The 18,749-nt window shown below is 43.7% G+C and overlaps 1 protein-coding gene across 2 annotated transcripts in view; it reads right to left on the bottom strand.

Moving 5' to 3' along the window:
• Positions 1–18,749, bottom strand: part of TFCP2 (transcription factor CP2) — a 348,159-nt gene that overhangs the window by 295,367 nt on the left and 34,043 nt on the right. For both annotated transcript variants that reach the window (XM_069230905.1, XM_069230906.1), the window contains exons 3-5: positions 13,540–13,691; positions 4,426–4,502; positions 1,481–1,586 (exon numbers count right to left, since the gene is read on the bottom strand). In XM_069230905.1, the coding sequence (XP_069087006.1) occupies positions 1,481–1,586; positions 4,426–4,502; positions 13,540–13,691 (335 nt within the window). The remainder of the gene's footprint in view (positions 1–1,480; positions 1,587–4,425; positions 4,503–13,539; positions 13,692–18,749) is intronic.

Raw genomic sequence — 18,749 nt, 5'->3', positions numbered from 1 at the left:
TAATTCATTTCAGCGGTTTTGTTGTAGCAGAGTGGTGGATTTCAAAGGGCACTTCCTAGAGAAGCTCAAATGTAAAGTACAACTTTTTTTTTTTACCCTCCCCCCACCCTTTAATTCTTCACCTCCCCCACATACATCTGCATGAAAGAAGACACGTCAGAACTAGGTTAAATGCACTAATTATCTGTCAAATTTCGTGCACACTGGTCCAATAATGTCAAAGTTATTCGAAAGGCAAAAAACAAATTTCTAATGAAAAGCAAGGCTGTGCCATAACTACACAGTTATTGCGGACCCATCAGATTAAATAAATCCATCTACTTAGAAAGGGCTCTACCACTTCCCAGCCTTGACATCTTACGTGGTAGAAAGAGGCACTTAAAATTCAAAGAATTTAAAATATTTGTGTTGTGCCTTGGGGAACCCAACACAGTTAATCATTATTCGAGTTATGAGAGATTATTTAGAGAAGAGGCTGCCGTGCCGAAAATGGGAACATTATTTCTTTGTGTAATGAACAGGTAGACGAATTAAACTACTCAAATTATTGTATAACATTTTTCAAAAAAGTAGTTGCATTTAATACCGTCATGGGCTTTAAAGAAAAACAATCCAATGAAGACTGGGGTAAAACAATCTTGCCATCCTCTGTACAATGGACTGAAATTTCTTAGAACTGCTAAACCTCTTTATATTATCAAGTATCCCTACGACAGTAGACAAAGCAGTTTAATTTTTGAGCCATTTGTCAAGTAGTTTTTAAATACCTTCTGCAGAGTAGAAAAGCGTTTTTTGTAAGACAAAATATTTTTCTGACTCTGAGCAAAACAGCACAGAGGCAGGTATTGTTCATGGCTCATGTCGTCTGTTGTAACGCTCCCAACTACCACACAGAGATGCACAGACATCGAGGAAGCTGTGAGAAGGATACTAAACAGTATTCCCGTTTTAATGCCCGGGGCAAAAACTAGACTTTCTGTACAGTTCTACCATTTATACTAATCTACGGAGAATCCTCTGTATTTGTCTCAAGCATACCTGATTTCTAAACACCCTTATGGCACCCCCTAATAATTCCAGTAGTACAGAGCACAGCTGTGCGCCAACTGATTACAGCACAAACATTTTCCACCCCACAACTACGTATTAAGAACACAATTTAAACTGGAGTTAACTGGTAAATTAAAAAAATGCTGGTGCTTCTGAAGTAAACACAATGGTTCCGGGTCTATCTGAAAAAGACTTATTAAAAGTAGATGCAGTAACACATCTTGTGATGACAGTCAACAATTGCAAAGTCCACTAATAAACCTCCATGCTATCAACATTCATGACTAGACAGAAGAGCACAGGTGCTTAGAGACGTTAAACAAGGTTAGCTGCCTTAAGAGTCACAAAAAGAGAAACATAATCAAAGTGAGTACTTGACTGAACCTGCCGCAGAGGAATACACACAATATTAGCTGTATAAAATACGTACCTATATCAAGTATTCTGTCTCCAGGTCGGTTCCATCTCCAACCTTCAAGCTGCTGATGTTCTGTGTATTGCAAGCGTCTGTCATGGAACACAACCCTGAATATACTCTAGTGAAAAATAACAGAGCAACAACACAATTAGATATACAAAACCAAGAAATGATTCTATTTCCCCTTACCCTCCCAGCCCACCTCCCTTCAAGCTAAATGTTTGCCACTAAAACAGAACTTTGTTCAGGACGTTATATAGTTGTCCAGTTTTAAAAGACATGTGAGAGTACTGAAATAGGCCGATATGCACCAACCACACTTTGAACTTGCGTTACAGCACTGAAAACAACACATCTGCCAAAATGTATATGACAGTGAAAGATCACTTACTTATATTCATTAGGTCGAACATAAGCGTACGACCTCTTGTGCACTTTTAAGTATACTTCTGTGGGCTTCCAGCTATTTCATTTGTTATTTTCAGTGCCATTTAAACAACCTTGCTTGCCAGTGGTCAGTCATGCCTCTTTGTCCCTCCTTCTTATGTGTGGGAGCAGGGACCAACTACTGTAGAGTTATGCTTTGTCCTGTTTATCTGGTCTGTAGGGGATGGTTTGTGTTTGAACTTTGTTTCCTGCTCCTGCCCAGGGAAGTTTCCCTTTTTATTTGCAGAGTATTTTTGCTCTGAGCGTAGCTGTAAACAAGGCTATAAATCAGACTTTTATCTTGATCACATTTGGTCTTTGTGGGCGCTATGCACCTTCTCTAAACTGCCTGGCTCCAGCCCTTCCTTGGATTGGATTTTCTTTACCAAGAGTGCCTGCCTGTCGTCCCTGATGCGGAGGATCACTTGTAATTGCTTATAGCCTAGACACCCAGCTCTACCATGGCACCTCAATCCTTAGAGACAGTGCCCACTACTGCTCCATACTGGGATCCCACTCACAGCTCCATCAGTGCACCTCATTTCACACACTCAAAGCCCTCAGCTGTGCCAGTGCCAGAAGCCCACCCACGCTGCCTGCCAGAGCACCTCAGGTCTTGCAGTCAGTTCACACTGCTGTTCCAGTACTGGGACCTAAGGTGCAGCACCATCAGTGCACCTCAGTTCACACACTCCAAGCCCCTCAGCTCTGCCGGTGCCAGAATCCCGCACACACTGTCTGCCAGAGCATCTCAGTTCTTACAGTCAGTACACTCTGCTGTTCCAGTACTGGTACTTAGGGTGCAGCTCCATCAGTGCACCTCAGTTCTACTCCAGCAAGGTCACCTACTTTCCTATACTGGGACTCTGGTCACATACAATTAGTTTACAGCAGTTCAATTTTAATATTCAGTCCTACTGCCGAGTCAATACTGGCCCCAAAAGAACAAAACACAGCTCAGCCAGTGCACCTCAAGTCTACCATCCAACACCACTATTAATGGGAACCACCACAGCTCCGCCAAAATCCATCAATTCTAACATTTAGCACACGCTTCTTCTCAGTACTACGGCTCACTCACACACACACACACCCCCTGTCACTTTTGTGGTTCAGAGGCAAAGCCACTCCCTGCTGGACCCACTCGCTGCTTTGCCAGGGCACCTCCGGGTTAACACTTGGCAACACTAGCACGCCAATACTAGGTTACACACATAGCTCCATTAACACACCTCACTTATGACCTTGTGTGTCTGTTCCTATTCCGGTACTGCACCCCACATACAACTCTGTCAGTGCACCTCAACCTGCAGTGCCCCATTATTCCAATACCAGGAATTACACAGCGCTCTGTTTCTCAATCCTAGCCCACTCCTTTCTGTTACTCGAGCGCTGGGCCGGGACACAGCTCTGTCTATACCCCCAATCCTGCTCTGAAGCGCCCCAATACTGCTTTATTGGGTTTCACATACAGCTCTGCTAATGCACATCCTGCTGTTCTGTAGTGCCCCCTGCTGTTCCACACACTGCCTGCTCTTTGAGGACGGGGGGGAGCTAAATAAACCTATTCTTACCTGCCATCTTTATTTGGGAGAGTCTGTTTCACCCATCCCACTCCGTTCTTTCCTTTCAATGTTTTCGTATTCTCCCACTTTTCTCTTTCAAGCTCTTAAAATCCATACATTAACAGTTTCCCTCTTTCTTTCAACTGTTTATATTTCTAAAGCCCCATTGCAAATGCTTGTTTAACTGTACCACTCTTAGAGACAATGAAAAACACTCCACAGATTTAAGAGCACACCTTATTGTGAGCCTAGACATTGAGAATTAGTAGTCTAAATGACGAAGCCAGGATAGAAGCAGCATGTCTATCTTAAATACAATATGGATACTCTTCATAGTCTTCCACACTACTGATTACTCCATTGTTTGCAATACTTGTTTTTGTGATCATCCAGAAATCCCGAAGCAAAACAAGCAGGATTCAGAATCCTGTGCCAAACGCCTCCATGCAACCAAGATCACAGAGCAGCCATCTATCATGTTCAAAGTAAAGCCTGGAGTTCCTAGAATGGTCTATGCAGGATAATGAGCATACTACAGCTTGGCCTTCAGCACAGGAACTACGTTTGCTAGACAGAGAAGCAAGCAAAAAAAAAATCTACACACCTCTGGAAAGAATGCACATGATCTTAACCAGCTAATTTAGAAAATTGTAACACTCTACAGACCCACTTGAAAAGACTATTTGAGGCTAGGTAATGAATGAAGGCACAAGCAATCACAAATTATTTGCAATGAATAATAGGAAAATGGATGCCAAAATCGTTTGGAACGGTTCCTATCAGGTATCGGGGAGAGAACATCCAAAGGCACACAACTGACTCTCATACAGAACTCTGGTGGGGGCTTATTGTGTTTGCGAATCGCAGAGCTCAAGCTTGATTGGAAGAAAAATGATTTTATTTTCTATCGCTCCAAAACTCAGTTAAGTAGCAGAGTATATTTTATCAATGGATTTTGTATCCTACCTTGACTAATTTTCCAGTTATTTCAGGCAGTTCTCCTATTTTCCTATTGTCTAGCATCCGGATTTCATAGGATTGCCCTGTGGAATGAACATCACACGAAGCACATGTAATATTGATAATTCATACAAGATAGTAATCTTTAACAAGTGGTGTTTTGCAACAATGCAGATCAACATATAGCCTGATCAGATGATGTGATTGTATATGAAAAGGAACAAAGAATAACAAGCATCAGCAAAGCCAATAGTCCTGGAGTTAGTTGCCAGTCTTTTGGCTTTTCAAGCCAGGCTTTGTTTTGTTATCGTTTTTACAATAAGTGACTGTTAGGAAGCTAGCAGGCCCTCGTTACTCAAATAAAAAAAGCACAATTCATAAAGGGAAAAATGTTGTTTGGTCTACAAGAAAACACATTGCCACAACAGTCCCTAGCACTTAAAGGAACTACTTTCTGTGTGTAAGAGCTCCTTGTTAGGGCAGAATGCCATCACTTGCAATTAAGTTAACCAATGTCTGAAGTGGGCTGCCCCATACTGTATTCGGCAAGGGGCAGAAGAAAAACGTGAAAGACTTAATAACAGACCAATGGATGAAGAGGGCTGGCTGAAACTGCCTAAAAATATATTACATATATACTTTTAGTAAAATTAAAAGGTCTTCGCTAATTGAAGACCAAAAAAATAAAATAAATAGGACTACACATTTATATCACTTACCTCAAAATAAATGAAATTAGGAGTTTGGTGTCCAGCTGGTTTGCATAACTGAGTTACAAATCACTGCTTAACAATTTATGAAGTACAGCTTTGTTACTTCACATGCTGGGTGCACACCTCTTCTCTATGAATTATAAATGTTAGAGCAGAGGCCCAAATTTGGACACTATGACTAGCTTTTCTGATTATTTTTAAAATTAATAAAGCAATTTGAGAAAGCCATGGAGAGAAACAGAGCGCTATGAAATAAAGTGTCTAACACGTTTCATACAAAGGTGCCACAACTGCAAAAATACATAACATTAAATTTGCATTTAATTTCTGTGAGAAATATTACATTTGAAAATGTACTTAATTAGTGACATTAGTCCAGCTAGTCAAGTGCAATGGTCATCCGCCACAGCAAGGCCTCCAAAGGGGGCATCTGGTACATTCAATACCTAGCCAATTTTCAGCCAGCAATTTCTAACCTTCTCTACAAAACCCACAAAAGAAAAAGAAAGCTCTATAGTGCTGTAAGAGGGATGTGAGAGTGGCATTTTGTTTTACCCAAAAAAGGTTTGAACAAATTAAAGAGGTATAATACATCTTGGAAACAATTCAAATCAAGGAACGGAATATTAAAATAGATTGTGGCTTTTTTAAAATAATAATGAGCAATTCAGGAAGTGTGGTCTGAGGGGCAAAGATGGCAGAGCTCTGCAATAAATTTCCCCACGATTCGGGTATAATCCTGAGTGCCATAACAGCTGCCATGATCTTCAAAATGTGTGACACCTCCCTAGCAGGAAGGGAACCGGAAACTTCAAAATCCAGCCTTGTCGGGGACCCGCGATTGATGCTCCGAGACAACAGTGGAATAGAGTCAGAGGCCGGAAGGGGCGGCACATGGCCGCCCCAACGAGAGGCTGCGTTCTGGCCCAAGATCCTACCAGGATGGGACGCCCTGGAAATCCAGCGTTCCTTGGGCTGCGGAGGAGGAAGGCGGATGTGCGGCACTCCTTTGAAGCAGACCAGGGAGCAGTCAGTCTCGGTGAAAGAAGGGGCAAGAACCCAGAGAGCAGTACAAAGCCTGCCCCTTTGTAGGTGACCTCCCACGGCGGTTAGTCTCCCACAGGTGTAGGGCAATTGGAGGGGGAGGGGGTCCTCAGCACAATTTATGAGTCCGGCCTCACTCCATTACCCTCCCCAAGCAAAGACCGGGAGAGAATGGACTGGAGCGGTCAATGTGGCCCTAAGAGGTGGGGAAAGACTCGTACATAGGGCCGCTGCAGTGGAGAGAGAGACATCCTTGATCCTGTAGATCTACCCCCTGGGGGGCCATCGGCGAGCCTCGAGTGGATTTGGCAGTGGAAGCATCCCTCCCCCACCGAGCTCTACCCCCTCCCCCCCCCCCCCAGGCTCTAGACCCTTCCACCAGGGAGGGCAGTGAATTGAGCTGACACGGGGGCACTGGTGTAAATGGGGCCCCCCAACACAATGAATCATCTGCTCTCTCTCCATATACAGTGATCAACGGCCTGGAAGGTCCAAAAGAAGACAGCTGCACATAATCCAAGGGGGAAAGCCCTTCGTCACCCGCAGGAAACAAAAGATCTCCCCCCACCTCACAAGTGATCCGAGCCTCCGACAGTCAGCCGCTGAGACACCTAATTCTCCCTCCAGACGAAGACAAAAGACAATGTGGTTGCCAGATAGTGGAGGGCTGCAAGTGCTGCCCATCACTAGTGCTGCAAGAGGGCCCGGGTTATCTCTGGTCCCACCAGTAGGTAGATCCACCCGATTGGCTTCTTTGCCTTGTAGTACTCCTGCTGAGTGACCACAAAGAGACAACAGACCTGAGCAAACCTGCTGGATCCCACAGATGCCCCCCCTCCTCCCCACGAGTCTGTGCTTGCATGAGGGGGGGTCTCCCCAGCGTTGGAGCCGCCTACTGACGCACACATCTGCAGTGCTGCATTTGAGGTGTAAGACATTGAGCAAAAATACGGCTGTGGCTACACTGTCCCTGAATCATACTGGTGGGGCCCAGTTAGCGGACAGGACACTTATCCCAGGCATACACACCAGTGCATGACCTGACAGGTTTTGACCAAGGGGAAAGGTTCAGAAGGCGAGCGGTATCCCTGCCCTTGTTAAGCTACTTACTTGGAGTCTTGCCAACTGGCAAGCCACCATGGCCAAAGATCAAGATAAAGACCACAAGTCCTCCAAGCAGGGTAAGATAGACCCATAGATGAAAAACCACTCCAACTATTGCGGCGACAGAGCCAAAGCAGCCCAGCTGTGCCCACTAATGCGGCCCTGCTCCACGCAATTTATTCTTGCAGAGATGACCTGGATGGGATGATTGGGGAGTGAGATTGGATATATCCCCCATACTTCAAGATCTAAGGAATATCTCCAAACGAGTCATTACAGTAGAGGGCAGGGTCTCGGAAGTGGAAGACATGGCAATAAATCATGGGTAATAAAAATCAAAAGGCGGCTGGTGGTGAAGTTTATTAAGCAGATGCAACCCAATATAGTTTTTCTCCAGGAAACTCACCTCCTGGGGTCACATAGTTGATTCCTGGGGTGGAGGAGCATACAGCACCCTTGCTCATGTTGGATTTTCCAAGAGAGCTTGAAAGGCTACTGGATTGCAGGGTTACAGGAGACAGTCTGAGATGACATTGATGAGTGTGTACACCCCCACAAAGACTCCAAGTGCCCACATTGACTAAAGTAACAGAAATCCTGTTGAAGTCGACCACCGCCCTACACATAGTGGCTGGAAACTTTAATGATGTAATAACTCCCGAGCTCGACCGCTCAAGACTACAGACAGTGGCTCCACATGCTACTGCCTTAAAGCAATTCAAGGATAGGTTAGTACTGGTTGATACTACACTAAGAGAGAGTATACGGGAGAAAGGGGGACAGAGGAAAAACACAACCGTACTCGACTCCCAAAAACAATACTAAATCACAACTGAGAGTACGGGGTTCTTGTAACGAAGGTGGGTCGGTAGTGTATCAATTGTAACACTGAACCACTCGTGGCCCTCAACTAGAGACGAAGTGTGGGTGAACTGTGGTGTGATGTGTGGTCTGAAGGGGGGATTTCCTTTACGGACTAGGTGGTCTCACACACTATATACTGTCATGCTTCATCATATGACCACCTAGCCCCACCCAGGTAGGACAGTACCACCTGGGCGGACTCAACCTCACTGTTAAAGGAACAGGAGGGAGTGCGTAAATTAATTTTTGTTCTGGAAAAAAGGGATCCAGCTATGCTAGGAAATAAAAACACCTACTCAGATACCCATGTGAATTTTAATAGAGGGTTCCGTGTGGTGTGTTTAAAAAGAAGACTGGGGAACCAGTGTGAGAGCAATGACTCACAAGGTCACCTATCTAAAGGAAGTAGCCGACATGTTTCTGCCCTTGAAAATGAGCTCTGGAAGGTCTCTGGGCATTCATCAGGGCGTTGTATCCCTGTTGCATATGCTTAGTGAGCGCTGCACAAATAATAACACTTAAAAAGGGAAGAAGGGGCCTACCTTTACCAAGGGAATACCTGGGGAGGACCCTAACAGCAGAGGCTAGTGGCCTCTGGTATCCTGGAGAGGGAGCGTCCCCTTATAGTCAAGACTTGCATCAAAGGTGGGCGCTCTCTGTGCGCCTATACCGACCTCTCTTCAGGACCGCTTGAGGTAAAAGGTAGGCCCCTCCTTCCCTTTTTAAGTGTTATTATTTATGCAGCACTCACTAAGCACACCACACACGACTGTGACATGGTCATGGTGACACGACTGTTGAAGGTAATTACTGCCCTAATACACCGGGACCAATCTGGCTTCATGCGTAACAGATCCACCAGCCAAAACCTGCGATGCACACACAACTGGCTTACCACAGTCCAGAAGTGGGCATTCAATGCAATCCATTGGCCCTTCTATGACCAAACACTAAAAAAATGTGGATTTGGTCCTCAATTCCAGCAATGGGTAGCAATGCTATACAATAATCCGGTAGCGGCAGTCCGATCCAACGGGCAAACTTCAGAGACCTTCTCAATTGAGAGGGGTACAAGGCAGGGTTGCCCTCTGCACCCCCCGTTCGCTCTGATGTTCAAGCTCCTGGCCTGTGCTGTTCAAAGTCATCCCACAATCATTGGGTTTCGTATTTCTGAGACGACCAATCAGGAAGAAAAAATATTGTTATACGCAGATAACGCTCTCTTGTATGTCACCAACACCGACGAGGCCACTATCTCAGAGCTTTTCCAAATCTTAACTGAATACGGAGCCCATCCCAGCTATACGATCAATTGGGACAAGTCAGTGCTATAAGCACTGAATGGGCTTCAGGCCCAGTCATTGCTACCACTGGGGTTCCAGGTGACTGAAGGTTTTCGATACGTGGGGAACTTTATTACAACGAGTAGGGAATGTGCGTGTAATGAAATTAGGAAAACTCTCCCTAAATCCCAAACTGATGCCGCAAGATTGAGGGGACTACCACTCACCTTGATGGGAAGTATGGACCTATTTAAAATGATTACTCTCGCCAAGTTTCTTTGCATACTACAGAATACGTATTACTCAGTGGCCCAAACAATTTTTTTCCTATTCACTGGAGAACTGAGGCACTTGCTGTGGGATGAAGGCCACCTGAAAATCTTGCTTAGAACTGTGCAATGGAATGCAGACAATGGGGGGCTTGTGCTTCCAGATATTGAGGGCTACTATTGGGCGGCCCACCTCATCAATATCAGTGACTGGACCTATGCACCACATGATCACCCAACATTTCATCACAAGCGATCCCTGATGGAACGCAAAACACACTTGCATTACTTGTATGGTGGAAAGGGCACACAGTCCCTGCCTCCAGCATCTCAAGTGGTGATAGAGGCCTAGAGGGAAGCCACAACCAGGCTGGGATGAGCTCATAAAATCACTATAGAAACACCCCTTTGGAAGGGGACCAGGCTCTGCAAATTCGCAAAACTGCAAGTCTTTAAACAGTGGGATGCCTAACGGATCTCTAAAGTGGGAGGCATCCTGGATCAAGAAGATTTTATGCCCTTTTCTACAATGCAAAAAAGAATTCGACATGCACTCGTCCCAATTCCTAAAATATGCACTAATGAGACATGCTTGGCAAGTGGAGGTGCTGACAGGGATGGAACTGCCCAACAATGCCCCGCTAGAGGGAAGAATTATGATGGAGGAATTAGGCAAAGGGGCAATATCCGCCACTTGAACAATGAATAATAATATGCCAGACACTTTGGGCCAGCCGCATGCACGGTGGCAAAAAGATGTGGGGGAACTTGAAGAGATTGACTGAGAAGCAGCACTGATGCATCCGCGAGTAGTGGCAATTAAATCACGTCTGCCTAATACAGTTGAAAATTCTGCAGAGGAGTTACTATGATTGCGACAACTGCCACAGTATGGGTAGGGCAGTCAATCCAAATTGTTTATGCTGCAAAGATGTATAGGGATCTTTATCCACATGATTTGGGACTTCCCCCACATCAAAACATATTGGACCACAATACTTAGAGAGCTTTAATCCATCCTTGAGGTTCCCCTACCACTTGAACCTTGATTTGTCCTACTAGGGATTCCAAATGACGTGGATATACCGCGCTTAAAGCTGAGTTTCTGCTCATTAGCCAAGGAAATAGCCAAGAGAGACTTGGGCAGATACTGGGGGTGACGGAAGTGCCTTCCATGCGGGAATGGCAATTGGGACTGGTCCTCTACATTGCAGAGGAAAAGGTGACATACAGTAGCAGGGGGTGCCCTAGTAAGATCCATAAGATCTGGGGGTGGGGGAGAGCTCACTATAGAATGGACTCCTTAGAAGACACAATTTTGCCACCGACCCACTCTCTATGATGGGTGGTTGTCACCACACAAAGAGTCCTCGATATCACTACCTATGAGATAATATTTCCAATATGCTCCACGCCTGTGTGCTCACTGGAATACTGTACATACTATATCATCCAACTGTGCCTGAATGGATCTTTTTGTCTGACACAGATGTACGCCGAACAAGATTGTATTACCTTGGTTTGCTGGTTAACGAAAATTGCAATAAAAATATATTGCAATTCATAAAGTAACCCAAAATTGCCAGATTGGCGCCCTTTGGTACCTACCAAGCCCTAACACAAAGGGAGCAATGCTACTGACAGGACGACAGGTGCAAACAAGATATTCAGCTCCACGACAGGAAACAGAAAAGGGTAGCAAACCACAGCTTGCCAAGCGCAGCTTCAACACAACATGGCAGTCTGCATGGGTATAGTCAATTATCATCAATACAAACGCTGCTCTCAAGGAATTGCAGCACAAATATGTGCGGTTGCCCTACTCTCCCTGATACCACTGAAGACAAACCAAACTTTTGCAAAAAAACATGTGACCCAAGAGTGCAAATCATTTCTAAGAGACTGGACACATTCCGGCTGTAGCAGAGGTGTCACTGTAAATTCCCACCAGGCTTGGAAGGAACCGTTACAACTATTATTGAAATACAGTTGCTTTACCTAAAGTGCCCAGCTTCAAACTTTAGCAGCCAGACACAAAACAACAAGTAGGACCCAACTTGCTGTTAACACTTACAGTCACTCCTTCAATTAGCTTCATATTGCCCACTCCTGCGCCATGGACTGTAGTAATTTACCCGACAGAACAAACGCATCTGATCCAGAGGATAGATTAACCAAAAAACACAGTCCTCTGCAAATTTCAATAATCCCTAGCAAAATGTTATATTTGCAGGCACAAATCGCAACTGTCAGAAGCACCGTTGTAATTCCTGTTAACCACGTTGGCATGTCAATTACAACTTGTTGGGACCAATATTTAAATACATACTGATCAGCATTTAAGGGGGGAAATCATTCATTTCCGAAAAATACCCTCGTTATTAATTTGAGGTTACCATTACACGTGTTGTTTAATGGTAGGGTAGACTCCTAAGTGCTTAAAAGGGAAAGTTTTACCATCTTTAAAGACACCGTTTTCATTTCCATTATCTTTCCACATTTTCATCTGTATTGGAGAACCAGATGTAACCTTGATTATATTTTGTGTTCCTTTAAATGTGATCAGAATACTTTATTTCCCTTGCATACTTTATTGTGTTTTATTGTCCTGATCATGAACGCCACAACTGCAAGTGATCCACACAATCCTTGTAAAGGTATAGATTTATCTGACCCCAACGAACATCAGGATCAATATCACCAAGAAGACAAGACAATGCAACAACTACCAGAGCATGAAAATACAGAACAATCAGCACTGACTTCATGTACTGCATGCTTTTATTTAGGTTCTTGGCTATAGTCACATACTAGACTACGGAGCCGCTAGGATTACATGCAAGGCACAAATATGCAACCTAGAAATTACTTAATTAACAGGGAGAGATCTCATACCAAAGTATTAGAAAAGATTTGCTAATGGTCCAAACAGTAGGCAAACTGGAACATGCAAACTTTTGACTACCTAATGAAATTTGCAGTGATCCATTCTGCCCTACACGATGAAGGGAAACTATTTCGGATGGTCAGACAAGCAATGCCGGGTTATATGCGTAACACAACAGCTTCTTAGCTCTTGGTAAAGAAAGGATATATGCAGATTCAGATCTGTGACCATATAGATCTTGCCCAATATTCAAGCCAAGGTAAATTAGATTGACAAAAGATCCCACTTTATCTCTAACACCACATTGTACTAGGAATTTGTTGTGTTTTTCGCAACAAGGGGGCTTTTAGGATGCAGCAAGTTGTAAGCTCCCTAAAGTTACATGACAACTTGGTCAATAGAAATTCTGTAATTATCTTTCCATCTTGTCCTGCTGTACGACATCACAGTGAACCTCCTGACTATGCATAGTGTTTACGGTTTGTTCTGGACTCATGTTTGTACAAGTATTCTTACATTACACTACATGTCTACTCTTTTTCAGTAATCTTTTGTTTTCTGCTTTGGGTGTTTAGGAAGAAAAGTCTTACTGAGTAGGTACAGAAAAGAAAGGTCAAACAGTATTTAAGGACTACAAACATTCTAAGAAATAGACTTCAATGCAGAATACTACAGTAAAAGTGAACTTGTATTAAGTAGAAAGGAGACAAGTTTGTAGTGGCAACTGAATACAGTAAACTAACTATTCAACTACTTTTGAAGAAACATTTCAGGGAGATTTTCAAAGACCAGTCCCTAAAGGAAATAAAATCTGAGATTAGAAAAAACATTATTCATACACATTGTGTGACCTACAAACACAAGCAAAACTGGGGTTATTTTTGTTTTGTTAAGATGGTGCATGGGTGAGAGTCTGAGAGAATCAATTTGCAACAATTAATGGCAATGTAGTTTACCTTGATTTAGATATGTTAATGTCTCGTCATGAAGTTTGACAGCAGGAGACGTGGCCGCACACAGTACATATTGAAAAGGAAGGATCTTATTCTCCGTGTCTGAAGACAAACTCGACTCCTCCTGCTTGAAGATTGGCAATGCGAGGACATCGCTGGAACAAAAAACAAAGTGTTCGGCTGCTTAGCTGCACTCTGAATACAGAACTTCAAGTGACGAGCCTGTGTCACCAAGAACTCACAGTTACAATGCTTTCACCAAAAAAAGAAAACGATTATTACACCATCATACTGTGTTCACATGATCTATATTTTCAGCTATGGCAGATTCTATTGATGTAGAACTAATTGAAAATGATACTGCTAGCGCGCCTGCTCCTTAGTAAGTAAACTTACAAGGGGACGCATCTAGGTCGATGAACCTTTTGAATCGCATGGAGTATCCTAGTCATGCAGTGACTACTGAAACGGTAGCTAACATCAATAATCAAGAAACATTCTATGAAAAACAACGATAAACCATATTAATCAAGAATAACCACTACACAGTAAAGTAAAAAAAAAGTATTTCCTTATTGAATACAATTCTAGATCACTAAGTTCAATCTTTATTCAAATCAAACTTGTATTAATTCATTAATAGAAAGACATTACATGGAAGGGAAAAAAATGCCTTCAAAGTCACACTATCAGAATATCTTTACAGGGATAGAAAACCATTCAAAGCATATCATATCATATCAAAGCATTGGCATGAGAAGTAAATGTGTGGAAACTGGAAGAGGACCGTTGAGGAGGGGAGCAACAAGCAGTACAGAGCATGCTGCAGAAAGGACACCAACAGTCGTGAAAGCAAGGAAACAGGTGAAAGGAGCAGAAGGTGTAAACAGTCTTCTACAGCAAGGTGATTTGGGTGATGGAAACAAATGGTAATTAATTGCCAGAAACTACACAATTATTCTACATTTTGCTACTTTAAAAAAAGTAGTGTATGAATTGGCTTTACAAAAGTTGGTGGCTTTTATAATGTAATTAAGCAGGTCAAAGCAGCTGCTTAGTTCACTTCTGAATCTATTGCTATGTACACCTATCTAAGTTAAAGTCTCGAATCATCCAGGAACTGAAACTGCAGAACGCATTTACAAAAGCAAAATGAATCTCTCCATTCTATCACCTAAAACACAACTTCTGCACATGACCAACATATGCTCAGTTCCAGAACTGCATTCAATGACTAGTCCCTAGCAAGAAGGACTACTGAAACAACTTTTCATTTTCCCTCCCCTCAGTCTACTCCATCCCTTTTTGGCTCCCTGAAAAGTGATCACTGCAGCCTGTTACACCCTTCCCTCATCAACTGTCAACACCCCTAAAGACACGAACAATCTAACTTACAGGCTACCTCATGTCACCATACAATTTGCTCATAGTTCAGAGCTTTCTGTCGTTTCACCTGTTACCTTGCATAGAAGATCTCCCTTTACAACCACAATGGTCATCCTCCAATCACAAACCATATACAACCTAAACCATTTTACCTTCTAACGCGCTTCAACTGAATTGCTGCATCATTGACCCTAAATATTGTATCACCTTGGCTCACAAACACCACCTTCCAAACCTCAAACACCACCAAACACCACCATTAAAACAGTTTAAAAAAATGTTTTATTGATTTGCCAAACATGGTGCATCGTTGTCTCACATTACATGTATAGCATACAGCATTAGGCAGAACAACACAGCACATCAATAAATTACACTAACATTCACAGTAATGACGTTTAACTACTACATTCCCGAAATACCATTCACAGCAGAGCAACCTTGGGGGAGGTTTATCCACCACAGAACACAAATGTAGTCTAGTCATATTTTAGCAGTATGCGGTTTCTGTTATACATTTAGTTGAATATCTTCAGTGTTGGCAGGACTACCAAATAGTAAATATATATATTTTTAATTCTTTTTATAGAATTTTTCAAGTAATCAAGAGGCAAACAACGTACAATCCAGTACTGTCACAGAATTTAAGATTCAACATGTTCTGCATATCTGCAGTTACTGTGTTGTTGTTAACACTGGTAAACAGGGGAGAATAGAACCAGTAGAAAAAAAGAGATGGAAAGAAGGGAAGGTATGAAGATGGGTGGGAAGCCTCTCAGCGGGGGAGTCAATGTCAAGACACTGCAAATGGGAGGGGGGGGGGGGGGGAGGGATGTGATTTCGCCAGCATCAGCTCCCAGTAAGCAGTTGACCCGTGTATCGCCACTCGGCGCTTCGCAAAGAGAAGGAGAAGAGCTGTCAATTTGATCACATTCAAGGGGACATCTTTTACATACCCTAAAAGTGCTCGAGTGAGTACCCAGTGATGTCCACTAGAGCGTTAAATAACATGCCCCAGAAGTGCTGCACTCCAGGACAGTCCCAAGCTAGACGTAGGAAGTCAGTGCAAGGCGCAGCGAACGCAGAGCGTATAATCAATTAAGCCCATATTGTGGATCATTTTCGTAGTGCACTATAATCTATGGAGATATCTGAAATGCACTAGTCTCAACCTATAACTGGGGAAAAGCATGTGGAATTGAGTGCAGCAATACTTCCATTGGTCGTCCGTAAGGGGAGTCGACAGATCAGTGTCCCACACCCACCAGCTGACAGGAGAACGCACCGGTGCAGTTTCCTGCATACCAGCATAGCCTTGTGACCAACCTTCATGGAGACTGGTTTATAAGTATCACCTCTAGCACCTGAAAGGTAGGTGGGGCCTTTGGGAACAAGTTGTGAAATGTCCAGATGGTGGCTTGCAGCTACTGTGCAACTATGTGAATATGTAGAGTAGAGTAGAGTCACGTCGGGCCCTGTGGGGATGGTTGTGGTTCGATAAAAAAGCCTTCCGGATATAATGCACCCACTGAAGCCAGCTGCAATTTACGCAGCCTGCTGCGGGTCCCAATGTCGAGGGTAAGAGGGAAAGAGGGGTGTCCAATTAGGGGAATCAAATGGGCGAATAGGCTTCCCAACCAAGCCCGTCACCGGAGTTCGTTCCATGTCCATACCGTGAAAGCAACAGTATATCTGTGCTTGCAGGCCGAGAACAACACCAGTTGAAGAGGGCATGGCGCACAGTGGTCATGTTCAGGTGCTGTGTGTGCCAGATATTACACAAGGAAAAGCCAGTGATGTACAAACTGTGCCTGGGCACAACAGCAGTACACATTCATATCTGGGAATCCAATCGCACCCTACTCAAAGGGGAGTAGCAGTATCTCCCATGTGATTCGGGACTGACCTTCTGCCCTTGCTCCGACCATCTAATTTACCCCACAAATGGGCCACAGTATGGGTGTACAGAAGGCAGTGCAATTTTAGAACTTTGGGGCTCACTCTAATGCATGACAACAGAACTAAGAGATACGGCCATTCGATCGAGTCAAACACCTTAATGGCGTCCAAAATCATCGCTGCAGGGGTGAAGTTAGGGATTAGAGTATGGAGTAGGGCAAAGAAGGTGCGCAGGTTGAGAGTCGTTGACCTGACAGGAACAAAGCCCAACTGGTCATGGCACACAAAAGTCGGCAGAAACCGGAGCGGCCGTGAGGCAATCAACTTAGCAAGAACATTATTGTCTACATTTCCAAGAATTTCTGTGGCAATGTTTGCTTTTTAGGACCCAAAATATTTATGCTTTTTGCTAATATTTGTTACAATGGTGAGGGCCCAGCAGCTCCCTCAACAAGAAAGTATTACAAAAGCCAGGTCAAAACAAGACAGGTCAAAACAAGACAGGCATTGACGAAACCAAAAGACCGACCACCAATGTCAGACATATTGGTTTGGTCAATGATTGTTTATATTCATGGTTCCGATAATCTTGTTAACCCCTTCGCTGCCAGGCCTTTTCCCCTCCTGTGCCGAGCCTTTTTTTGACTATTTGGGGCAGTTCGCGCTTAGGCCCTCATAACATTTTGTTCACATGAGCTACCCACGCCAAATTTGCGTCCTTTTTTTCCAACATCCTAGGGATTCTAGAGGTACCCATACTTTGTGGGTTCCCCTTAAGGAGACCAAGAAATTAGCCAAAATACAGCAAAAATTCATTTGTGTAGATCCTACAAGTGTTTCCTACAGAAAATAACCGCTGAAATAAAAGAATATTGAAATTGAGGTGAAAAAACCCAGCCATTTTTCCTCCACGTTTTACTCTAACTTTTTCCTGCGATGTCAGATTTTTTAAAAGCAATTATACCATTACGTCAGCTGGACTCTTCTGGTTGCGGGAACATATAGGGCTTGTAGGTTCATCAAGAACCCTAGGTACCCAGAGCCAATAAATGAGCTGCACCTTGCAATGGGTTTTCATTCTATACCGGGAATACAGCAATTCATTTGCTGAAATATAAAAAATGAAAAATAGGTATCAAGAAAACCTTTGTATTTCCATAATGGCCACAAGGTAAGGTGTTGAGAAGCAGTGGTTATTTGCACATCTCTGCATTCCGGGGTGCCCATACTAGCATGTAAATTACAGGGCATTTCTCAAATAGACGTCTTTTTTTACACACCGTCTTACATTTGAAGGACAAAATGTAGAGAAAGACAAGGGGCAATAACACTTGTTTTGCTATTCTGTGTTCCCCCATGTCTGCCGATAAAAATGGTACCTCACTTGTAGGGGTAAGCCCAGCGCCCGCGACAGGAAAAGCCCTAAAACACAACGTGGATACATCACATTTTCATAAAGAAAACAGAGCTGTTTTTTGCAAAGTGCCTAGCTGTGGATTTTGGCCTCTAGCTCAGCCGGCACCTAGGGAAGCCTATCAAAACTGCGCAGTTTTGAAAACTAGACACCTAGGGGAATCCAAGATGAGGTGACTTGTGGGGCTCTGACCAGGTTCTGTTACCCAGAATCCTTTGCAAACCTCAAAATTTAGCCACAAAAACACTTTCCCCCTCATTACGGTGACAGAACGTTCTGGAATCAGAGAGGAGCCACAAATTTCCTTCCACCCAGCGTTCCCCAATGTCTCCCGATAAAAATGGTACCTCAGTTGTGGGGGTAGTCCTAGCGCCCGCGACAGGAAAAGCCCCAAAACACTATCTGGACACATCAAAATGATCAAATACAAAACTACCTGTTTTCGCGGGGGGCACCTGCGTTTTTGGTCCTGGGCTTAGCAGCCTTCTAAGGAAACCTACCAAACCCAGACATT

Source organism: Pleurodeles waltl, chromosome 4_2, assembly GCF_031143425.1.
Source record: "Pleurodeles waltl isolate 20211129_DDA chromosome 4_2, aPleWal1.hap1.20221129, whole genome shotgun sequence".
Taxonomy (NCBI): Eukaryota; Metazoa; Chordata; class Amphibia; order Caudata; family Salamandridae; genus Pleurodeles; species Pleurodeles waltl.
The sequence above is the reverse complement of the archived record's forward strand: the minus strand, read 5'-3'. Positions and strand labels throughout refer to the sequence as shown.